General features: G+C 32.4%; 2 protein-coding genes across 2 annotated transcripts; both read right to left on the reverse strand.

Annotated features, from left to right (window-relative positions):
* Positions 1–5,451: 5,451 nt before the first annotated feature.
* Positions 5,452–6,985, reverse strand: LOC145315050 (uncharacterized). Its single transcript, XM_080155104.1, has 2 exons — positions 6,870–6,985; positions 5,452–6,492 (listed from the first exon to the last, which is right to left on the reverse strand). Exon 2 carries the CDS (start codon positions 6,383–6,385, stop codon positions 5,726–5,728), a length of 660 nt encoding a protein of 219 aa, XP_080011230.1. The 5' UTR covers positions 6,386–6,492; positions 6,870–6,985; the 3' UTR covers positions 5,452–5,725.
* A 1,285-nt stretch (positions 6,986–8,270) lies between these two features.
* Positions 8,271–25,976, reverse strand: LOC145312962 (uncharacterized). The gene is made up of 7 exons (XM_080152175.1): positions 25,957–25,976; positions 25,785–25,896; positions 22,330–22,415; positions 20,180–20,219; positions 14,915–14,972; positions 10,294–10,370; positions 8,271–8,336 (listed from the first exon to the last, which is right to left on the reverse strand). Exons 1-7 carry the CDS (start codon positions 25,974–25,976, stop codon positions 8,271–8,273), a joined length of 459 nt encoding a protein of 152 aa, XP_080008301.1.
* Between the last annotated feature and the right edge of the window lie 789 nt (positions 25,977–26,765).

A 26,765-nucleotide genomic window follows, 5' to 3' on the forward strand; every position in this document is an offset into this window, starting at 1 on the left:
ATTTCTCTGCACTGCGAGATAATTATGCATTATTGATTCATGGCTATTCCAGATTATGCCGCTTAAACCAGTGTGCGGGCATGATCTGTACGTTCAGCCGTTTGGCAGCTAGCAGCCTTTAAAATTCATAGATTTTTGGCAATATTCGTTACCAGCAATATTTTACCGTGAACTGCAGTAGATCCCAAAAGTTAATCATCATTATAAAATGTTTAAATTAAAACTGAAATAATAATTTAAAATCTAAATGACCACGGAGAGAAAATAAAAAGATTGTTTTATTTTGGTTGTAAAAGATCATATTTCATACCAATTAGTTATAATAACAAGAAATTTAATTAGGCTTAATGTGAATATCTATAATTCAAAGTAGAACGATGTCTGTCTGTCTGTTTGTTTGTACCGAAGGATCTCGCTAACTGCTGTACCGATCAGGTTCTCCTTTACAATGTAGCTTCTCATAGGTCCCGGGAAGGTTTATAACTATAATCTTGGAGGGTCGACTAATCCCCCCCCCCAAAAAAAAATCCCCTCCAAAAATAGATTTTTTTTAAAATTTTAAATCTAAAACCATTGGAAGGTTGAAAATGGATTTTTTAGGTAAAGATTTTTTGGCTACTATTTGATATTTTGGTTGTGAAAAAATTCGGTTAGAAACTTGTTTGGGAAGCTTTGCCCCAATTTTGTATGTGTGGGGGGAGGATAAACAATTATAGGGGCATTAGCGGAGTCCTATTCCAAAGAAAATAGCTTAAAACCACCGCAGAACCATCAACTACCTAAATCGGTCCAGCTGTTACCCAGCGATAAGCTTCAGACAGACGGACAGACATCGTTCTATTTTGTATTATAGATAATTATGATTCCAGGCAAATAACTGTTATGTCAAGGATTTGACATTTGTAGAATTTAAAAAGTAATACCATTGCATCATTACAATTTTTTCAAGGGGGGGGCTTTTCTATATTTAGGGTAGGTCCGTCCGTACGTCCGTCCGTTCGTCCGTAACGGATAGCTTTTTTTTGTTAATTTAGGCATGTTTAAATTATCCTATCGGTTTTAAACTTTGCATGGTGATTCCTTTAGTAGTTAGGTACGATTTAGAAAGCGTAGCAACTCTATAATCATTATCAGAATGTCCGTACGTCCATTTTAAACATGTCGATTTTTTTACTTTTTTAACAACAAAATTTCATGTGATCTAATCATGCGATTGATCTGATTTTTGGTATACTGATTCCTGGGACAACAAAGTATAATGTTATAAGCGAAGCAACTCTATAAACAAGTCCTAAAAATGTAAGTATGTCCATAAACATTATCCTGTATCCAGCAGTTTTTCAACAAATTTACTTACAATTTTGGTTCGACTCTTATACATTTATATTCTGTTTATTCAGTTCTGACACTATACAAATGTTAATGTCCGTTTGTCCTACCGTTTCAGTGCTTCGCTTTTATGGATGTTGTGTTGTCATCCTTGTTTAGATAAAGTTCACTGAATTAGAATAATGATCTTACACCCGATTTTCACGTTTTCCAATAAAGTGAAAAACGCAGCGGGCTAAAATAACGATTACCCCCTTAACACCATCCCCAATAAATGAGTTCCATGTTGACAAGCTAAATTAATAACAATTCCCCCCCCCCTGTCATAACATCCACGTTTATTCTACATACATCCATTATCAGAATAGAAACTTGACTTCTAATAAGAATATCATATGTTGAGAATATTCGTCATATAACTATTTTCAATTTTCAACAAAACTATATTTTAAATAAAATATTTCAACAAGGTCAATTATGTTTATAGGTTAACAACATTTTAAAATAATTGCATAGTAAGAACATGGATAAATTTTTATTCATGCGAAATTTTAATCTTGGCAGGTACAGTTTACAAATAACTAAACAATACCTTAATTTTTAATGGCCTATCCTATTATATAAAGTAGTAAGCGTTTTTTGTCTGTCCTGAAGGATCTCGCTAACTGCTGAACCGAAATTGTTCTCCTTTACAGTGAAGCTTCTTACAGGCCCTGGGAAGGTTTTAAACTATTTTTTTTACACTTTTGAACACAAATCTAAAATAGGATGAGTTCTACTTTTCCCCATCCTACCTTAAGTGCCCTTGAGGCTTCTAGGGGGCGTAGGCGCTTGTTATTTCATAGAGAATGTGGTTTACATTAAGAGGTCTAATTTTTGTGTGTCTTGCTTAATTTGTGCATGATTATATGGTCAAATGTCATTCAGACAACCAACCCTTTAATTGCACGGCCTTTGTTTGAATGTCCTTATTGTACAAGGCAGTGCGTTGCGTCTGTTTCGAGCCAAGGAATTTAATTATTATTATCACGCATCTGACAAATCAGCAGTTGGAACCATTTTAAACGTCTCTAAGTCAATTTACAAGGAGGTGACAGTCAAAATTTGACTGACAATCGCACAATTCTATAGTAGATATGCAGCAAAAACTATGTTAAAAGTACAAAATTTAATGTAATAACAAATTAAAAACTTAATTTAATTCTAATTCGAGAATCACTTTTTACTTAATTTTACACGTACATTATGTAACACATATGTTGTATGTACTTTTTAGAAACACTTAAGTTAATAGAAATATGAAACTATGAATAGAAGAAGAATATTGAACTGAAGATAATTAAAAGATTAAAGCAAGACCACGTACAGTCATTACACATGCAATGGTGAAACAAAAAGTTATGCAAATTGTTTAATACTCATTGGACATTTATTTTATGTACGAACTAATGTTCTATACAAAAAAATTAATATTAACATGACTTTAAAAGTAAACATTTTTAACATTAAGTAAATAACAAAGAAATTAGTTAATTTTTGAAATATCTATAATACAAAGTAGAATGATGTCTGTCTGTCCGTCCCTTAAGATCTCGGTAACCACTGAACCGATCGAATTCTACTCTTCAGAGAATATACCTATTGGTCCTTTGGTGGTTTTAGGCTATTTTCTTAGGTGGTGGGACACCCCCAACCCCCCCTCCCAAAAAAAATCCCCCCCTTTTTTTGCTGAAGATTTCCTTGGTCCTTTTACGAATTTCGCCAAAATTTTTTTGATCATTTCTTGGGGCAAAGCCCCTAGAGGCTAGGGGCGAAAACGCTAGTAGTAAAAAAGGTAAGCCAGCTTCAGACTATCTAAATCTAATCAAAAACAGCTAAGAAATTGTTAAAGTGTATAGATAAACTATCTAACAGTTTTGAATAAGCAGACATATTCTTAACCACTGCGGGGGGCTCTAACTTTGCGGGTTCCTAACAATTACCGAACCCAATCTTACCTAACATAAAAAAAAGTTAGTTTATGGCTATTATGCAACACGAGAAAAAACTCTTAAAAACTACAGATTATAACCTACAGTGAGAGTTTATGTTGCATACAAATCAACAGAGTAAGGGAAAGGAATTTTTAAAGAACACAATTTGCATGTTGATAATGATAAATATATTCAAAGGTCTGAATAAAGAACAAAGGCTTGTCAAATCATATCTATAATGTTCTTTTTACTAAAGTATTTTAATCATGTAAATATATTTTTATGTATTTAACATAGTTTTTTATAATTGGTCCTTCTACTTAGGGTTGTGACGGATATCCTGTTTGGCCGGATACCAGATGTCCGGCTGATTTCTAATGGTTGATATCCGGTTATCCGGCCAGATATCCGATTATTTGCCGGACATCCGCCCTTGGATAGATGTCCGGCCGGATACCGGATATCCGATATCCGGTCTCCGACCAAAAAAGTATCCGGCCCAACCCTACTTCTACTCTATGTTTATTCTATGTCTGTTAGATAGATTTGCTCTAAACAAACTGAGACTTTTAAGGAACAAACAAAATTCTTGAAAATATTATGACTTAAAAACCGTAATTATACAACTTTATGCATTTTAGACCTCATCAACGCATTTGTTATACCATCTTATAATGCCATTAATGATTAAATCTGATAACTATAAGTGGGGTAAAATTGCTTTCAAAAAAGTTCTCATAAAAAACACACTATATAAGATCAACAGTCAAACAGACACACATCCAGCTAATTATAGAAATAAAATTTGAATTAAACAAATAAACATTTATTCTCTATAGATAGATACAACAATTCTAAATAATATTCAAGAAAACAACAATATTTTTATTATTATTGCATAATTCTGATTTCAGAAAGAATTCACATCAAGTTTATAATAAACAAGGATGACAACATCCGTAAGTAGCGAAGCTCTAAAATTAGGGTAGGAAAAACAATCATTAAGAAATATAGGGTAAAAACGCATTTAATATTCACCTTTTAAAAAATACATCACTACCAAAGTTATATAAATGTAGAATGGTAGTGAGACAAAATGACTCAAAAATCAGCCATCTGACGTCATAAAAATGAGAGAGATGAGAGTAGAAGTGGGAACGAAAACCCCTATAAGAGAGATGGATAATCACTCACTTTTAAGACGTCACATGGCTGATTTTTGAGTCACTTTGCCCCTCTACTGCAGAATTTTTCATATGGACATACTTAGTACTCATATATATGTTTATAGGAATGATATCATATGTTTAAATAGGACACACTGACTTTCTGATAACTATAGAGTTGCTGCGCTGTCTAAAATGTTTATAACTCTTAAAGGAATCAACATTCCAAGTTTAAAATCGATATGGCAATTCTTACATGCCTTAATTAACAATAAAAGCTATCCGTTGCGGACGAACGGACCAACCCTAAATTTAAAAAAGCTTGGCTTTAAATAAGAATGTAAAATTTATTCATTCGCAGCGCCTAAATCAGAAACAAATCATCAAAATAAAGCTAGGACTGTCTTTTAGGGCCTATTGTATAAAGTGGTACGGTTTTATTGTCTGTAGCTTAAGATATTAATAACTACTAAAACGATTGAGTCAAAAGTGATAATTTGACGTAACGAAATGCATACCCTATTCATAGAATTGCTTCACATACAACAAAATATTTATATTTTAAGTCAAAAAGGTTTCAACTGTGCTTTTTCAGTTATTGCGTTTTTATATAATGATAAAATGAAATATGATTGAAAATACCTTAATATTAAAAAGGGTACAAAATTGCTTAAATATGTAAGACACTTAATAATCAGGTTCTACAGTTAGGTACAAGAATAGATTGCTGTGTAATGGATTACTAATCTATTATTTTACACAATACACACATATAAAATATATATTTGTATGATTTAAATAGTTTTTTTTTATATTAATTTCAATCATAATTGTTTCAATAATTCTTAGAAGCCAACATTAAGGCCTACTAAAAATATGACCGTTTCACAATATACATTATGCCATTTTTGTATCTAACTGTTCTAAATAAATATATCTATTATATTATAGTTAATCATAATGTAATATCAGGGTTCAAATAGTAAAAAGGTACGTTCACACAAAGTACCAACTTGAGCACTAATAACCCCCACCCCCTTAATTTAGAATAAATTGAAAAAAGTGTGCGAGTTTTTCAATTGTTTGTTTATTACCCTAGGTCAGGTTAGGTTATATAAGGCAGAGGATAGCCCTGCAGGTTTAGGGCACTTTAGATATAGTTCCCTTCAGGGTTTTTGAAAATAGAGGGGGGTTGGAGGGGTTATTAGTGCTCAACCGGCCTCTTGTGGAAAAGCACCGGTAAAAATAACACTGCAATTACTCCATCATATTAAGTCCATTTTCATGAAGATTTTTGCTTTCCCTAAAGAAATTTCTCCGAGCTTCCGCCGTTTTCTTTCTTTGCATAATAAGAGCTGTTTCAATGTTAGTGCTGTTTGTGTCACAATTATTATCAGTAAATTGTTCAGGAGTATCAATTGATTTATCATGATTATCCTCAGAGTTTTCATCATTATTGTCATATTTAAGCCCATTTGTTTTATTGCTATCAGGTTTTGTCTCATCAACGACAGAAAAATTATCATGATTTTCTTTGGGCGTATGGAAACCATTTTCAAGTGTATTTTCATCTGTTTTTGAGTAATGTTTTGTTTCATTTAAGGAGTCAATAGTTTGAAAAGGTTGGTGGAAAGAAGTATCACAGGAGTCTAGCTCTACTTTAGTATCATTAACATAATTACCATTCATTTTAGGTTCATTAGAATTATTTGCATGGTTTGATGTGTTTAATTTTGTACTATAATCCAAGCTATTGAATTCTATCAATTCAACAGAGTTATCTTTACCTATTGTACTTTCTGTTGATTTTTCATTGTGGTGTATTTTGGGGTTGCCGTTAGAGGTAACTATGTCACTATTAGAGTCCTCAAAGCATAGTTTAACAGTTGGAATAATAGGAATGTTTTCCTTTTCCATGTTTAGAAATATTTCTTCTTCTTTTTCTTCATAGCTTGATTCAATGGAAAAGTTGAATAGTTTGCCAATAGGACTTCCAACACGGTGCTTTGGTGAGGTTTGTTTGCCTTCAGAAGAAAATATAAAATTATATAAAATAAACATGTTGATTTTTTTACTTTTTTAACAACAAACTTTTATGTGATCTAATCATCCGATTAATCTGATTTTTGGTATATTGATTCCTTAGACAACAAAGTATAATGTTATAAGCGAAGCAACTCTATAATCAAGTCCTAAAAATATAAGTATGTCCATAAACATTATCCTGTATCAAGCAGTTTTTCAACAAATTTATTTACAAGTTTGCTTCGACTTGTATTCTGATTATTTAGTTCTGACACTATATAAGTGTAATATTCGTTTGTCCTACCGTTTCAGTGCTTCGCTTTCATGGATGTTGTCATCCTTGTTTTTCTATTCTTTAAGTATATATTTTCTTCGCCTGTAGGTGAAGTAGAAATAAATCCGTCTGTTTGTTTCTGTTTCTCATTATAAAGTTTGATTCTAAGCTTGTGGTTTACTCCATTTACATCTTCTGTATTATTATTTCCAGTGCTTAAATCTAATATTGGACACTCTAATGGATATATAATACGTGGATATATTGACAAGGGAAAATTTGTCAACGATTAAGGTTGATAATATGGACATCATTTATTGGTCACTCTGTTCATTTAGTACAGGGGGAGGGGATGGGGTCTGGGCGTGGATGGGAAGGAAGGGCATTTTTAGCCAGCTAAGAGTATCACTTTCGTAGAGTACATGTAAATCTGGTGCAACATCCAAGTAGTTATGTATTGAATGACACTCTTTTTGACTTTTTGGCAAATTTGTCAGGAGGGATGGGACATTGGACTGTAAATTACACTGGTACCCAAATCTTTTAACCACGTTATCTTATTTTTGGCTCAAAAACTTTTATTTGATTTGCATTGGCTGTTATTTTTAAATCTTTGCTCTAACTGTTTAAGAGTATACTGTCAACTTAACATAACTTAAACCCAGGGCTCGGCATTCCCGCGTCTGCCGCCTGTAAGCGACAGGGAAATCAACTTTTTTACAATTTTAAATATCAGCTGGAAGTCTAAACCTGGCTAAAATACAGCAATTTCGCTTTTCAAAAAAAAATTCAACGGGGCTAAATTTGAGGCTTATTCGCAGCTGACGCGCGGCTGCTGAACCCTGCCCGAACACCTATATAATCTCTATAATAATGGGGTTTGTCTTAAGTTCATAAGAGTATCCTGTTCCTTTGACTTCAGTGTGGTTGATAACTTTAGAATCCAGAACAAACTCCAGATCAGATTGATCAACCGTAGGTACTCGGGTGATGGTTATCCTGGGCCGATCCTGGAAATTTTCATGTTTATCAAATGTTTCCCATTTATAACCTTTGTACGTAAGTAATTAGATATGCAGAAAAAATTTGAAAAGTTAGGTTATAGTAGAGCAACGGTGATTAATGAATCGATGGTAAGAACATGAAACATATACCTAGGAACTTTGGCAAAGAGTTTGTGTGATGTTAAAAATTGGATTTAGTTAAAATGACAATAACTGAACATTTTTTTGGTAAAATATTTAGAAATATTCATATAGAAATTGACTGTAAAATAAACTTCTAAATCTATATACTATTTCTGGGCTTATAAATTAAGAAGTTTAGTTCTTAAATTAGGATTGGGTTTAACATACGAACAGTTTCAAACCTTTTCACCAAAAATTATAATCTACTCGAGGGGTAATTTTTTGTTTATTGTCTTATCCCTCAAGAAACCTAAAAGAATAAAAAGGACTATGAATTAAAAATTGTGGAGCAATCGAATAGTTTGTATGATTTATTTTATAAACATTCCTTTGATTTTCTTCTTTGAAAAGCTTCCAACTTCAGAAATCTTTTTCTTGTTACCTAAAATAATTTTAAAAATGTATGTTATTTTAAATATCAAAGTATTTGTTATTAATAAGAATTTAAGATTTATAAAAACAAAGTGGATATGCCCCTAGAGGCCTCTAGGGGCACTTGAGAGAATGGTGCGTTTTAAAAAGAAGAAGTAAAAAAATGATTTTTTTTCCTAGGATAGAGGTACCCTCTCCTAAAAAGAGTTATAAACCTAACTTTGACCTTTTAAGAAGCATCACTAAAAGAAAAACCATATCGGTCCATTGATTAGCAAGATTCTTCGGAACAAACACACGCACACACAAAGATAGACATCCTGTTACTTTTATATGATATCATTTAGGATAAATAACTTATAAGAAACACGCAACCTTTCATTACAAAAAAATTAAATTTTGTAAGATAAAATCTCTGCAAAAAAATGACAAAAAAAGATTAAAGTTTTATAAGATTCATTTCTTTCTTTTGTTAAAATTGAAAATTTGAAACAAAGTTTGTAATTTCTAATTTAAAAATGAAAATGAAAACGCAAGAAATAAAAGAAATTTCTGTTTATATTAATAAGACCCGTTTTAAATTACATCCCTAAAAAAACTTTTAAAAGTTCTAATTTTATTTGTTTCTAGGATAGAAAAGCATTAAATTGTGTAATTATATAAAAGCAACAGGATTTTAATCTGTCTGTGTACATCAAAAGATCTCGCTAACTGCTGGACCAATATAGTTTTGTTTTATATACTTACTAGCAGCTTCGCCCCTAGCCCTAGCTTTTTTTCTGAAGGTTTAGGGGAGAATTTTAAAATTTTGTTTACATTTTTTTTTAGATATTTTCTGTATTTTATAACATTTTATAACTCTTTATATCATTTTATAACTCTTTATAACATTTTATAACTATAAGTATAAAAAATATAAAAATTTATAAAAATATATAAAAAGATATAAGAATATAATAAAACAGAAAAAAACATTAAAAATAGAAAGAAAATTTTTTTTGGGGGGGGGGGGAAATTTTCATTTTTGGGGGGTTTGGGGGTGTCCCAACCCCCAAGAAAATAGCTTAAAACCACCACATGACCAATAGGTATATACCCTGAAGAGTAGAATCCAATCGGTTCAGTGGTTACCGAGATCTTAAGCTTCAGACGGACGGACAGACGGACGGACGGACGGACGGACATCATTCTACTTTGTATTATAGATAGAACTAATTTGTGGATGGTATTTACTCCCTCCTAAAAGATTTCGCCTCTGGAAACCACCGTTAACAAAAAATAATGTTTCTTTTTAAAACTTAAATGGAAAAAGAGATTCTCTAGAAAAGCATTGCTTTTTTACAACACCTTGTTTTTACAGACGACCAGTGGGGAAAAATACAAAAGATTACCCCCCTCAAACCATTGAAACCCCTCATTTCACCCCTGTTTTAAAAAAAGCTTGGACGTCTTTGTTAACAGGGATAAATATAGATCATATAAGATACAGATAGAAAATATTAAAATTAGATATTCTCTTGCTGGGGATTAAAACAGATGATTAATTTCAACAAAGTTGGAAATTAGTTCAAACGAAACACAAAATACAAAATCATAAATAAGTTATGAGCAGCGCGGCAACTTTATTTCTGGCACAGTATGTCTGTTTGTGTGTCAGAATTACGTTAATCTAGTATGTTAGAAGACTATACTTCTTGCTTATCTGTCCATGATCCAATTTTTCTTTATTTTAAAAATACAAGTTAAAGTAGGGGGTCGACCCTCCCACTTACCCCAAGGACAATTGTCTGTGATAAAATTCTGTCTCTTTCCTCAATGCTTGAGTTTCTGGAAACATCACTATGGTATGTCTGTCTGTCTGGCTGGCTGTTAGTTACCTGTGACACAATACTATCTCTTTCCTCAATGCTTGAGTTTCTAGATACATCACTATGGTATGTTTGTCTGTCTATCTGTCTGTTAGTTACCTGTGACACAATGCTGTCTCTTTCCTCAATGCTTGAGTTTCTTGAAACATCACTATGGTACGTAGGACTTTCACCGATCCTGTTTCAGTAATTTATGCTTCTTCTTTTGTTTTTGTTGGAATCGTGAAAAATTTTATGAAAACAATTAATTAAACATTCTTTTGTCAACGTATCATTTTTAGAAAATTAAAAAATCTGAATTTTTTTTTTTTTGGGGGGGAGAGGTGTTTTGAAAAACACCAAATTTTGTTCTTTGGCTGGGGTACGGAATAATAGCGAGAAGCAGCAAAAAATTATATTTGATGGTTTTATAGTTTTTCTTTTGGGGGTAAAAATTTGGATGGTGGGGGGTGAGGGTAAACTCTACAAAATTAAAAAAAACATAAACCTCCCATTACTAGATGAAATACTTAAAATATTTAAAGCTAATGTTACTAATAGGCATACCTTAAAGGAAGATAAGTACACCAATATGGAATTATATCTACTGCACAAGGAAAATTTATGGAAAATATGCCCAATTATATCAAGGTATATAGTCATGAAATGAAATAATTAATATTAAAGAGATAAATTCAAATAATCTCGTGACGCAGAAAATAATTCAGTAATATTTTAAATTCATATTCAAGCAAACAAAGGATTTTTTTGTGGGGTGGGGGGATGGTTAGTTACAGGAAAGTCTAAATATTATGCTTAATCTTTTTCTTATATAAAAGTAACAGGATATATATATAACTATTTTGGTGACCCGCCCAAAAGAAGTCGCACCTGGAAAAAGGAGCCTTCCCAAAACTTTTTTTCTTGTCAAACTAAAATTGAAAGTTTTTCGTCCCCTTCCTTTTCCACAAGTGCCCCTGGAGGTCTCTAGGGGCATATCCTCTAGTAATTGGTAAAAAGACAAGTTAATTATCAAAAAAAAGTACAAAATTATAATTCTATTATATGTTCACACTTAACGACATGTCGTGTAGTCATTTTTTCTTTTCTATGAAAGTATAATTTAATATTTCTATATCAGAGTACTTTTATTATAAATCAGAGATAAAGAGAAATGGTATTTTTAAAATCGAAGCTTTTCTATAATTAGGGACGGTCCGTCCGTCCGTCCGTAACGGATAGCTTTTTTCGTTAATTTAGACATGTAGAATTGTCCTATCGATTTCAAACTTTGCATGGTGATTCCTTTAGTAGTTATAGTTTGGTACAATTTAGAAAGCGTAGCAACTCTGTATCATTACCAGAATGTCCGTACGTTCATTTTAAACATGTTGATTTTTTTACTTTTTAACAACAAATTTTCATGTGATCTAATCATTCGATTGATCTGATTTTTGGTATATTGATTCATTAGACAACAAAGTATAATGTTATAAGCAACTCTATAATCAAGTCCTAAAAATGTAAGTATGTCCATAAACATTATCCTGTATCAAGCAGTTTTTCAACAAATTTACTTACAAGTTTGCTTCGACTCTTATACATTTATATTCTGATTATTCAGTTCTGACACTATACAAGTGTTTATCTCTGTTTGTCCTACCGTTTCAGTGCTCTGCTTTTATGGATGTTGTCATCCTTGTTATACATAAAATATCCATTGATTGCATGGCCTTTGTATATAAGTCTCAACAGTCCATTTGTTAATCCTTATATAAAAGAAAGATATATATTGGTCTGTGTAATCGAAGGATCTTGCTAACCGCTGAACCGATATGGTTCTCCTTTACAATGTAGCTTCTCATAGATCCTGGGAAGGTTTACAACTATTTTAAGGAAGAGTACCAAAGATGATTAAAGTCCCCTCCACAGATTATGACGTCATACGATAGAATAACCAATGAGAGGCCAGCATAAATTTTACTATTGGTCAATTACATTTTATACTGGCCTCTCATTGGCTATTCTATCGTATGACGTCATGATCTTTGGAGGGACTTTAATCATCTTCAAGAGTACCCCGAAAAATATTTATTTTCCAAACCCCGTATCACTTGAAAACATAACACATTTCATGATTTCATATCAAAATACGGAGAGAAAAGTTATTTCTCGCATCGTATTATAAACGACTCTCCGCGGATATAGAATGTACAATTATAAGATTAAAACTAGTTTTTTTAGCCCCGAGGTGCCGAATGCACCGGCTAAAAAACTGGTTTTAATTTTATGATTGTACATTTTTATATTCGTAGAAAGCTGGATATAATACGATGCTAGACATAGTTTTTTCGTATGGATGAGAACCGGTTCATATCCACCGGATTCGAATGAATACGAGAAAGAAAGTTATCATTCAAACTAGCCAATGAGATAATTCAATTATAGCAAAGTATCGAACAAACAGTCGAAATTCATCATTAAAACATATTAATATTGAACATACAATTTAATAGTAATCGATATATTATTGCTTGGATATTGCTCCAGATTTTCATGTACTCTAATAAATTGAAATTCGCAGCTGGCTTAAATAACGATACCTCCCATCAACCCGCTTTTACCTCATCCCCTCCTCTCCTACTGGATGAAGGAACTGACCAATAAATGAGGTTCATATTAGCAACCTAAATAGACGACAAATTTTCCTTGTCAATACATTCACGTGTATACTATATCCAATGGTTGTTGCTTATTGAAGACATGATGTTTAATTTTTTTAATATTTACATAAAAAAAGAAGATACATAGATCTACCTCATAATGATATTTAAAAAAAAAACATTTTTCTCTATTTAGAGGGTTTAGATAAAATACTTATATCATTGAAAGATGATGATTTTGTGATCGATACTTATTATTTATTAATGACACAAAGTATTTTATACTGAGCTGGATCTTTAAATCATTTTAGTGGTGAGCCAGATCGGGGTGAGCCAACTTTCCACCACTGAGAGCACAACATTTTATGAAATGTCTTGCTGTGGTTGGCTGAAATTCGGCTTATCCCGATCTGGCTCACCACTAAAATGATTTAAAGATCCAGCTCTGTAATAGCGGATACGCCCCAGAGGCCTCCAGGGACACTTAAAGTGAGGGCACTTTGATTCACCCCCCCCCCCACATTTATATAAAGTAAAAAAAAAATTCGTGGGTGATGGTATCCTCCCCCAAAATAGCTATAAACCTTCCAAGCAACTATGAAAAGCTACCCTGTAAAGGAGAACCATTTAGGTTCAGTGGTTAGCGAGATCCTTTTGGTGATGCTGTGAGTATTGGTTTAAAAAATATGACGTAACAAAAAAAATTAGCCAATGAGAGTCCACTACGCATGCCGCCATTGGTCAATAACGGCCTCTCATTGGCTAATTTTTTTTGTTACGTCATATTTTTTAAACCAATACTCACAGCATCCCTTTTGGTACTTGAGCACAAATATCAATTGAAATTCCTACTTTTTTTTGTAGTGAATATACTCTATAAGTAGGGTCAATCATGTAATTATTAATCAACATATTAAAAGACATTAAAATGCTATATCATAAGTTATATTAACTTATTAATCTATGATTTTGTAACGTTGATATTGCTACGCTACTTATGAACATAGTATTATTCCTTGTTTGCATATTACAGAACTAGCTCAGAATTTCATAAGTGTTTTTGTAGGATTTAACATTTTACTTTCAAGTGGAAATGTATTTTATTTCTCAAAAAAATTAAATTTTTTTTTATGAAAAATGTCTAGAAATAAATTCAAATTGGAATAGTTATTTATCGCAAAGTGTTTCCCGCTTTCCCGCTTTAAAAAAGATTAAAACCAGTTTTGATAGCCCCGAGGGGCCGAAGGACAACAAAACTGGTTCTAATCGATCGGATATTAATTGGTTTCGAGTCGATACATAAAAAGATTAATTTAACACCCCTAATAAAATATCTTTTAGTTATACAATTTCTCCTATTCATTCGAATCCTGTGGATAGGAACCGGTTCTCATCCATGCGAAAAAACTATGTCTAGCATCGTATTATATCCAATTTTCTACGAATAAAAAATGTACGATCTTAAGATTAAAACCAGTTTTTTAACCGGTGCCTTCGGCACCTCGGGGCTAAAAAAAACTGGTTTTAATCAAATAATTGTACATTCTATATCCACGAAAGGCCGTTTATAATACGATGCGATAAATAACTATTAAGGTATAATCAATAAATCAGTGTATCGAACAGTTTGTGAGATATACCATTTAATTTGATGTTTTTGAATTAAAAAATACCAACTAGTAAGGAAAGATATGTCCTTTTATATTATGCAACTTACTTTAACAGGTTGATATAATTACAAAAACATATCCCAATATAGTAAAAGGATCCAGAGATCTAAAGTGATAAGGCAATGTCCGATAAATCGATGTACATCCCCAATGATGATACACAAAGGTACCCCCTTTTGTAGATAACAATTAGTGGCTAAAACATTTGGACACTCATCTAAATGAACCATCCAATCAAAATTCAATAAAAATCCCTATGGTACTTAAGCCAACAAATAAGAAAAAGTTATCATAAGACTTTAGGGACTAGGAAAGGGATGGCTTCCATACTAGTAATATGGTATTGATGTTGATATTATAACAATACCATCAGTTAGCTTTCCAATAATTATTATGCAAAGAAGCAGTTCCTGTGATTTGAATGATCAGATCGAATACTCTCTCTCCTCGACACGCTCACATCATCCTAAGAAATTACAATGTTCTGTATTATTAGACAAATAATGGCTGCGCCACTAAAATCTAGGATTTTAGGGAAGATGTATCATCCTTATACTAAAGTAACAGGATGTTTGTCTGTGTGTCTGTGTATCTGTGTGTCTGTACCGAAGGATCTCGCTAACCGCTGAACCGATTGGGTTCTCCTTAACAGGGTAGATTCTTAGAGGTCCTGGGAAGGTTTATAACTATTTTGGGGGAGGGTACCACCACCCTACCAAGAGAAATCACAATAAAATCAAAAAGAATTGAAATATTCCTGCTGCATAGTGTCGCTAGCGTGTGAATGTCTCTACATAGCCTAGTCAGGGAGTAAGGGAGGGGACAATGGATCGAATATTCAATTTTTAGGAGTCTCAGACTTTGGGGACTGGCTTAAAGGGAATGTGCAAGAATTTAGCAGTTTCTGACTGAGTTTGGGGACTTGCGCATGAAATGCCGCTACTCGTTATGTATGTTTTGAATATTGCAGACGGGGAGAAGGGCTAAGGGATGGGGGGGGAAGGGAAATAAACACTCGTTGTGTTAGTTTCGAATGTAGCAGACAGGGAGAAGGGATAAGGGAAGTGGGGGGAAGGGAAATAAACACTTGTTGTGTTAGTTTGGAATGTAGCAGACGGGGAGAAGGGAGAAGGGAGGTGGGGGCAAGGGGCAAGGGAAATAAACAGATCAAAAAGGGGCAGTCATATTCTTGATAGCAGCTGGCCGGGTCCCATAATCTTTTAATATAAAAATCACACCAAAAAACCTCAATATATTTCATCAAAAACAAGTTGTGATTTCACTTTACATGACGCTATGGAAATCTATTATTCAATTAACAATACCTTTATAATTTCCTACAAATTTATTGGATTAAACTGGATTTCATGCCCTTTCCTTGATAACTTTTATATTGAATTAAATGCCCATTGTCCCCTCCCTTACTCCCTGTAGCCTAGTGGCGCTGCGTAGAGACATGAATTTAACAGCTGATTGACCATAGACAAATCATTTCTCAAATTAGGTATATTCAAAATAAAAAAAAACCATTTAAATGCCACTAGAGGCCTCTAGGGGCGTAGCCGCTAGTATTATATAAAGTCAGAAGGTTTTTTGGTCCGAAGCTCAAGATCTTTAAAACTACCGAATCAATAAAGGTCCTTTTTAGGTAAGTTATACACAGAGCTCCTGTAATGTTGTAATTCCATTATTTTTTAGATTTAAATCTTGGGATAGTTATAAGCTATTTTTCTAGCCCATCTCTGCTTCTTTGAATACAGATACCCTAGAGGCTAGGTGCGTAGCAGCAATTATATATATATTACATGGACAATAAGAATAACATACAGACAAAAAGCTAGATAATTATAAGATATTCAAATAAATAGGCAGAAAGATAGAAAGACATTAAAGCAAAAGTGTAAACATGAAAAGCTAAATAGATAGATAATAAACATACAGGCCAACAAAAAAATTGGGGGGGGGGGGAGTGGTAAAGGGGTGATTACCCTCCAAAAAATATGAATTTTTATCCTCCCCGAAAAAAAACTTAAAAGCTTGGATGCCCTCGCTTGACACATTATATTAAATTTTGATATAAATTAATATAAAACTAGAACTAGACTACTCAAATGACTTTTTTTTTTGAAAATTCTGATTATTGCAAATAATTAAAGTACAAATTGTATTATGAAAATTAATAAAAATCAGTTTTAATCAATACAAAAAAATTATCAATCAAGTTTTGTAATATAGAATTTGTTTCATAACTAACTAGCGTTCACTCAGTGAAGTTTGATTATAGTCTACTCAATTAGATAATAATGGTTGTGAAAAAAATACAAAATTTCTATTTTATTTCATAAACTATATTAGAAAATTCTAGTTTTAGGATATATATTGAAAACAGTGATATTACAATTAACGATTAATAAAAATTAAAATATCTTTTAGAACCGTCAAAAGATGAATTTTGCTCAGTAAGAACTTGTTTGTCTGCTAGTGTTTGTGTTAATTATTTTAATTGAGCCCGAGATGGTTTTTTGAAAGATGAATGCCGAATTTTTTGACATTTATTTGACATTGATTGATTGAACGAAGATGATATAATTTCAACAGAGTATACAACTTAAGAATTCAAAATTTTAAATTATTATTTTAGCCATTTGTATAATGTCTAAGACAGCTCTAAAAAGATGCATTAATTAATATGCAGCAAAAATGGATTGAAGATAATTTGTTTTTCTTCTATGAAGGCCATACCAACAAAAGCGAAATAATTAAATAAATAGTTGTATACTCTGTTTAAATTTCATGAATTAAAAAAACGCGGCATTCATCTTTCAAAAACCAATCTCAGATCAATTAGAAAAATATACTAGATAACGGCATCCTGCGCTAATACGCAAAGTCATGAAAATAAAGCTAAAATACGAAAAATTGCGTCGGTTCTAGCCTGAAATACAAGCACAATCAAAAGGAGAAAGTTTAGATCCACTTTTCAGCCTTTTATCACTAATTTTTATGTGTTGTTAATCTCAAAGTTATTGAAAAATCTAAGCTTTAAATAACACGCCTAAAGTACATTTTTTTTATACATATTTTGTTGTAAAATTTGATGTAAGTTTAAAACACTGCTTCAAGTAAATGTCAGAATATTGATATTCCAAGAACCATTTCGAACAGGTGTCTTATCACTTCTGCTTATTGTCATATAAGTTAAATGTTGAATATTCGCAAAAAATGTTTCTGGGATCGATTGTTTGAAAAAATATAAATTTATAAAGGTGCTAGCGTCCACACGGCTGGACCTATGTATTTATTATGTTTACACAAAATTTAAACCGACAAACCAAGGCCTACAAACAATCTGGAATAGCCAATACCTAATAATACACTTTCGCAGCACACATAAATGCGCTAGAAAAATACTTCTTTTACGTGTGTTTTTCTTCAGTTAGGCTTTCTCTCTGCATCATTGGATATTATTTATATATCTCTTACAACGATGTGCAGACATAACTTATAACTTGTACTCTTAGCCGTTTTGCAGCTAGCAGCGTTCAAAGTTTATAGGTTTTTAAAGATAATTAATCCCTAGAATTTACCGTCATATGCACCAGATCCTAACATTAGGAATAAATTGTGATTTGCTGTTCTGTTTATTCAGTATTGTTATACATTATGCGATATTGATGATACATCTAACTTAACCATCAGATACAACATATATTGTATATATATGTACAGAACTTAAATGTCAAAAAGGAGGATTTTAAACACGAAACAATGCATTAAGACGTTTGTATTCTTTTTTACTGGACAAAAAATCAATTTCTATAAATTTTGAATACCATAACTATATTCAGAGTCATATATTATTAACGGCCTTAATAATAATAAACAAAGTAATACGGTAAGGTAAAAGTTTAATTTTAAAATTTATAATTTCAACAACTGAATACACCCATGACTTTACAAAAACGTTTATTTATACCTTTGCTGGTTCATATCAAATACCATTAATAAAAGATAAATGAAGTGGTAAAACATAAATCTACCAAAATTTAAAGGATAAATGCAAAAAAAGAGCAAATAATATAAAGTAAAAAATTTATAAAAAGTAAGAGAATCTAAACATTGTAGGAGTGAAATAAGAAAGACACAAAACAAAAGCCAGAGACACAGATATGATTGACAATGCTGACGATATTCATGTGACGATAGACCAAGTGAATTATCCATAAAACAAAGTAGACTGTATGATATGATATGATTGACAATGCTAGCGATATTCATATGACGATAGACCAAGTGAATTATCCATAATACAAAGTAGACTGTTTGTTTGTTTGTAGCGAAGGATCTCGCTAACCGCTGAACCGATCGGGTTCCCCTTTACAGGGTAGATAGGTCCCGGGAAGGTTTATAACTATTTTCTTGGGGGGTGGGACACCCCCAACCCCCCCAAAAATGAAAAAATATCCCCCCCCCCTCCCCAAAAAAAAATTCTTTTAAATCTAAAATACGAAAAATTGGTTTGATCAAACCTCTTGGGGGAAAAAGCCCCTAGAGGCTAGGGGCGAAGCCGCTGGTATTCTATATAGTCATTGATATTGAATATTTTCACACAAAAAATTGCAAACTTCTATGTTATATAGGAGCCGAGAAAATAAACTAGTTTTTTAGCCCCGAGGTGCCGAAGGCACCGGCTAAAAAAACTGGTTTTAATCTTATGATTGTACATTTTTATATTCGTAGAAAGCTGGACATAATACGATGCTAGACATAGTTTTTTTTTCGTACGGATGAGAACCGGTTCCTATCCACTGGATTCGAATGAATACGAGAAAAATGTTTCCCACAAAATGTTGCAGACAAACGGACAGTAAGACTGCTCAACAAAATATTTTAATCGAAACAGCGTGTGGTGTCCAATAAAAAATAATTCCAATTGATACAAATGACCAATGATAGGCCAGTATACATTGTAATTGACCAATGGTGAATTGTATACTGGCCTATCATTAGTCATGTATTTTGCATGAAGTCACTTTTTTAATGACCACTATATGCTGTTTCATTTTACTCAAGTGCAGTTCATGGTAAATTGTTTCAGGGAATGGTATCTATAATACAAAGTAGAACGATGTGTGTCTGCCTGTCGGTCTGTTTCTTTGTTTGTTTGTAGCGAAGGATCTTGCTAACCGCTGAACCGATCAGGTTCTCCTTAACAGGGTAGCTTCTCATAGGTCCCGAGAAGGTTTATAACTATTTAGGGGATGGGTACCACCACCCTCCCTAGTAAAAAAATTACCCCCTACCATTTACTTGTTATGCCGCACATTGTAAAAAGCTAAATTAGAAGGCCTATAATATCAATTTTCTGGAATAGACAAGTTTCAATTATGCCCAAGGAAAGCTTGACTGAAGAAAACACGCGTAAAATAAGACATGCGTTTAGCCGCCACCAACTTTAAATGTTCATCGATTTTTGAGGATAATCGTTTTTAGTAATCGACATCAGAGGTGAATTCTTAAAAAACTTTTGCCTCACTAAAATCAGTTTGCCCCACTAAAATTTTAGTGAGGCAAACTAAAAATTATCCCCTCTAAATTTTGTTGTTTGCCTCACTGATTTTAGTGGGGGCAAAAGTTTTTTAAGGATCCACCTCTGATCTAAATATTTAATACCTGGTACGGATTTAGGTTTGAAGAGGAGGGTGAATCTATGCTGAAATAAAAACAAGGATGTCAATATGGATCATATGAAGGAAATTAAGTCATTCCTAAAAAGGACAAAAATTGCCTTCCTTGGGTATAGGAAGGCTATTTCCTTTCTTACAAATTCTCGGTAAGGAAGGTGATTTCTGTCCACTATCTTACAAATTCTTACTAAAGGAAGAAGAATTTATTAGAATACGGAAGAATTTCTTAGAATAAGGTAGGTTATCTGAGAATAAGGAAGAACTTGGAGGAATTGGGTTAATTTTCTTAGAATTAGGAAGAATAAGTGAGATTTAGTAAGGTGTTTTTATCCTCTTTTTCAGATATGTGAGAAATAGGAGAGTGATTTTTGTCCATATTTCACTTATCTGAGAAAAAGGAAGATGATTTCGGTCCTTTTTGGAAGGAAATTTCTGTCTTTTGTAGGAATGACTTCATTTCCTTCATATGATCCGTCAATATTTATTTACAATAGAATCAATTATATACCCTTAATGAGACAGCGCAAAATGGCACCAAAAAATGACGTCATACGATACAATAATCAATGAGAGGCGAGTATATATCTTACCATTGGTCAATTACAATGTTTACTGGCCTCTCATTGGATAACTTTATTGTATAACGTCATTTTATTGGTGCCATTTTGCACTGTATCACTCTAAATGTTTGGGCTACAAAGTTTGGAATAGTTATTTATCGCATCGTATTATTTATAGCTTTCCAAGGATGGTTAAATAAAAACTAATATTTATTTCATGATCATTATTTTATAATTCGTTGGAAATTGTCTGTAATACGTTACGATACATAATTTTCAATTTGCCTTAGAGCTGGTTCTAATCCAGCGGATATCAATCGGTTTCAAAGCTATACTGGAAAAAAATAGATTATCTTCTTTTTCATTTGACCAAAGTAAACTTATTTTCCAGTGAAGCTTATAATTATTGGGTCCGTCCGTCCGTCCGTACGTCTGAGATGGATAGCTTTTTTCGTTAATTTAGGCATGTTAGAATTGTCCTATAGATTTCAAACTTTGCATGGTGATTCCTGTAGTAATTAGGTACGATTTAGAAAGCGTAGCAAATCTATAATCATTACAAGAATGTCCGTACGTCCATTTTAAACATGTTGATTTTTAACTTTTTTAAAGTCCAAAAAGTATGTCCAAAAACATTATTCTGTATCAAGCAGTTTTTCAACAAATTTACTTACAATTTTGCTTCGTTCTCTTATATATTCATAATCTGATTATTTAGTTCTGACACTTTACAAGTGTTAAAGTCCATTTGTCCTACCGTTTCAGTGCTTCGCTTTTATGGATGTTATCATCCTTGTTTTATTTATTGCTTAATTGCCAGTTTTAAAAAATACTTTTTTTAATACTAAAGAAATTTTTTTAAAATGATGATAAGGATGAGGCATTAAAATAATCATATAAATTCTTATTCCATAACTTAGAAAGTAAATTAGATAAAAGTTTTAATTGAATTATAATAATTTTAGGAAAAATAATACAAAACAGAGGGAAAATAAAAATAAATTTTCTGCAACTTAGGAAATCCATGAAATATATCTATGAAAGCCTCAGCCGCGCAAAAGCCTCCCATTTAAACCCGCGAGTGTGATAAAAAAATTTCCGAAAAGATGGATTGTTTGTTTATGAATAGGTCTAGACATCCAGGTAAATTTTAAAGTTTTAAAATGACGATTTTACAAAGGCTTACACGCGGCTGACGCGCGGCTGCCGAGCTTTTAGAAAGCCTAAGCAGCCGCAGTCATAAACGATTGTTTTGCCAGTTAGAAAATAAAAGGAATATAGTAGCAGAATACCAGCGAGATTATTGAGTAGCAGTTGCAAGAATTTAATAGTTATTTCTCGCATCGTATTATAAACGGCTTTCCGCGGATATAGAATGTACAATTATAATATTAAAACCAGTTTTTTAGCCCCTAGGTGCCGTAGGCACGGGCCAAAAAAATTGGTTTAATCTTATTATTGTACATTCTATATCCGCGGAAAGCTGGATATAATTCGATGCTAGACATAGTTTTTTCGTTTGGATGAGAACCGGTTCCTATCCACCGGATTCGAATGAATACGAGAAATATTCTACCTGTTTGGTTGCGAATATTTGCCAATTAATTGTCGGTTAGTTTGTACAACTGTCCCACTCGGGGCTCCGTCCTCCAACAAGGGAACCTAAACAAGGTATTCTGTGTATTATAACTTCCAGGGATCTAACGGGATAAGACAATGGGCGATAAATTGATGTAAATCCCCAATGATGATACACAAAATTACTCCTTCTGTATATTATAATTAGTATTTTAAACGTTTGGGCAATCAATTTAATGAACCAACCAATCAATAAAAGTCCCCAAAGTTTATGTGCCTACGTTATTTATTACTTTGCGGACTAGTGTAATAAACAGCCCAACGCCCCAACTTTTGTATGTCAGTACGTACTGCAGTTTCATACTTGACTGTTTCTTATTGAAGATCTAAGAAAATTAGGTATTACATGCTATTCTCTACAGTCTCTACGCTACTTCTCTGTTTTCTGCTTTACTTTATATTTCATCTCAAGAAAACTATTCCAAATATAATCTAATTTTAAATTTTTTTTCATCTCAAAATAAATTTGTAATTTTATTTTAAACAGCAAAAAATCAAAAAAGAAATATGCATGAAAAAATATGATTTCTTTTTCTGCATAGAATTATATTAATTTAAGTTTGGTTCTAGAGTTGTTTGATATATCGAGTAACAGCATAGTATATACTAGCGGGTACTCAAGGCCTCAAGGAGCACTTGAGGGAGGGGGGAGTCAACTCTCTACGTTTTGAAAAAAAAGTTTACAGAGGTACAGGAGTAGAAATATTTTGCCCTTTGCTAAAACAAAAATGTTATGTTCAAATTCAAGTTTTGCTATATGATTGTCCACTAGCGGCTTTGCCCCTAGCTTCTGGGGGCTCTGCCCCAAGAGATGATAAAAAAAGTTAAAGGGAATTCGTAAAAAAAGTACCAAGAAAATCTTCTACAAAAAAATGGGGGGGGGATTTTTTTGTTTTTGGGGGGGTTGGGGGTGTCCCACCCCCAAAGAAAATAGCCTAAAACTAGTGGGTATATTCCCTGAAGAGTAGAATCCGATCGGTTTAGTGGTTACCGAGATCTTAAGCTTCAGACGGACGGACGGACGAACAGACAGACATCATTCTACTTTGTATTATAGATAACCCTGAATACATATTCTAACTTAACTTGTGATCAAGTATTCTGTATTCAAAATATCAAGAGAAAGGTATTCTCAGGGAGGAAGGGAGAGGACAATGGACTTTAGTTTTTCTTTAGGGTTCTTTAGTAGCAGTGAATAATTCAATTAACAAGGATGACAACATCCATAAAAGTGAAGCACTGAAACAAACGGTAGGACAAACGGACAGTAACACTTGTATAGTGTCAGAACTGAATAATCAGAATATAAATGTATAAGAGATGAAGCAAAATTGTAAGTAAATATTTTGAAAACAGTTTGATATTGGATAATGTTTATGGACATACTTACATTTTTTGGACTCGATTATAGAGTTGCTTCGCTTGTAACATTATACTTTGTTGTCGCAAGAATAAATTTAACAAAAATCAGATCAATCGGATGATTAGATCACATAAAAATTTGTTGTTAAAAAAGTAAAAAAATCAACATGTTTAAAATGGACGTACGGACATTCTGGTAATGAATATGGAGTTGCTACGCTTTCTAAGTCGTACCTAACTACTAAAGAAATCATCATGCAAAGTTTGAAATCGATAGGACAATTCTAACATGCCTCAATTAACGAAAAAAAGCTATCCGTATGTGACGGACGGACGTACGGACCTATCCTAATTATAAGAAGCATCGCTTTTGAAAATCAAGCTTAATAAAATTCTAATGTATTTAAGGACAAAGAGATGTTTTCTTTAAAAGATTATTTTCATTAATATTTTAATATATTCCTATTTCTGACTTTCAGACCCATAGAAAAATGGCCTAAAACCTTAATAGGATCTTGATGAAATAACAGAACAATTTTTTCTCCAAACATTAAATTAAAAGAATATAAATTGCATCAGCTGTAACTAATATGTAACTGTTTACCCTGGGGATCCTGTGCTGACTTTCAATTGGGTCCTTTAATATCAGGTAATAGAGTTCAAAATATAAACAGATCTAAGTCCCAACAAAAGAACAGATAAAAGTTTGCTAACAGACGAAGAGGGTCTCCACCACTTGGCCAGGTAGTTGTCTGGATTATTTATATATACCCCAATTTTTTCTATCTATAATTACAACATATCAAAGGCATAGATGTCACATATATAAATATTTGGGAAAAGGCGCAGAGGTTTTTTAATCGCATCGTATTGTAGACAGTTTTCCGTGGACAGTAAAATAAAAATTTGGCCCCTCTAAAAAAAACTATTTTTAATTTTATGATTTTTATTTTATCATCCCTGAAAAATTGCCTGTACTATGTTGCTATACAGGATTTTTCATAATGGCTAGGAACCGTTTCTAATCCAGCCTAATGGAAAAATTATTGTCTATTGTTCTATTTCTGTTAGAATATTTATTTATACATCTATTCTTATTCTTCTTATTCCTGGCAAATATGAATTTTTATTCTGCAGGAAGTTATTGAGTTTTGGCATCAAAGACACAAGCACTAAGGGTCAGGGGATATTTATAATAAAGATTAAACCCTGTACAGTTCACCTATGAATAATAAATCTGATCCAATCTATTATCAATTCCGGTTATACTAAATCTATCTTTATTGATGATGAGTTTTTAAATAACTAATTATGAAAAAAATTGTTTTTTTAGTGGTTAGATTTAAAGAGGATATAGTTTTCACTTTTTGTTTAAAATAATTTTCAGGCTTATCTCAAACCATGTAATCCAAGAAACTTTGATTAAAATAATCCCCTCTTAACCTTGTCTTAGTTTACTTCAAACTCAATTTATAATATTTTTCTAATTATGAAATTATCTATCTATCTATCTATCTATCTATCTATCTATCTATCTATCTATCTATCTATCTATCTATCTATCTATCTATCTATCTATCTATCTATCTATCTATCTATCTATCTATCTATCTATCTATCTATCTATCTATCTATCTATCTATCTATCTATCTATCTATCTATCTATCTATCTATCTATCTATCTATCTATCTATCTATCTATCTATCTATCTATCTATCTATCTATCTATCTATCTATCTATCTATCTATCTATCTATCTATCTATCTATCTATCTATCTATCTATCTATCTATCTATCTATCTATCTATCTATCTATCTATCTATCTATCTATCTATCTATCTATCTATCTAACTATCTATCTATCTATCTATCTATCTATCTATCTATCTATCTATCTATCTATCTATCTATCTATCTATCTATCTATCTATCTATCTATCTATCTATCTATCTATCTATCTATCTATCTATCTATCTATCTATCTATCTATCTATCTATCTATCTATCTATCTATATAACTGTGTACCTGTAATGAAGTGCTGGACACAAACTTTGATAGCTGTCCATGATCTGATTCTGACCTCTTCCCAATGTTGAATTCACTTGCTAATGCCTGAACGCGTTTTATCCAATCCACACTGGTCCGGAGGTGTCAACAATTCAATTTTTCCTACCCATCAATTTAGACAAAAGTTGACCTGCCAGCCTTCAAAGACATCCATGATCCTGGGCCACCTATATTTTAAATATCAACCCATGTTGATAATATGTTTTTTGAAATAATTTGGGGCCAAAGCTGCAGAACTCTAAAATCTAAGAACGTATTATTGACATTGTTAAATTGGCTATACTTGCTTAAATCTGATAAAATCAAATATCCGCATGTTGGAAATTGTCCAACTAAAATAAGTCCTATATAAGTTCAAAAATTATTTATAACACAAAAAATGGTACAAAATGCAAAAATGTGTTTTTTTTTCTTAGTTTTTAAGATAAGGGTAAGTTTGGCAAAATTTTCTTATTGAGTACTCTCTGAGCTTTTCGCATGTTTATTAAAGAGAATTTGTTGATATTGCAATTAGCTTCATATTTCACGATATATATGGCATCCGGTTTTGTTCGTTTTTTGCATTATCTTAAAAACTAATAGATCGATTAAATTTCATCGATGTTGTAATTTAGAATTATTCCGACGCACGTAGAGGGGGGAAGGATCTATTTTTGCGGAGTAATATCTAATAAACAAAATGAAAACATACGAAATAGCTAAATAGTATAAAAATCTGTTATATTTCATGTAGGTTAGTTAAAATAAATTTTTAAATGTCAATTTTATTGTTTTATATTCATATAATTGATATTATTCTTTCAGCCTACTCTTTATGTTTCTTCGTGTGTGTGTGTGTGTGTTTCGCGCCTTGTTATTTCGTAGCGTAGAATGAGGAGAAACAAGAATACACACACACACATTCAAACACACAAACAAATGCATATCCTTATAAAAATA

Source organism: Acartia tonsa, chromosome 3 (assembly GCF_053477335.1).
Source record: "Acartia tonsa isolate MP-2025a chromosome 3, ASM5347733v1, whole genome shotgun sequence".
Taxonomy (NCBI): Eukaryota; Metazoa; Arthropoda; class Copepoda; order Calanoida; family Acartiidae; genus Acartia; species Acartia tonsa.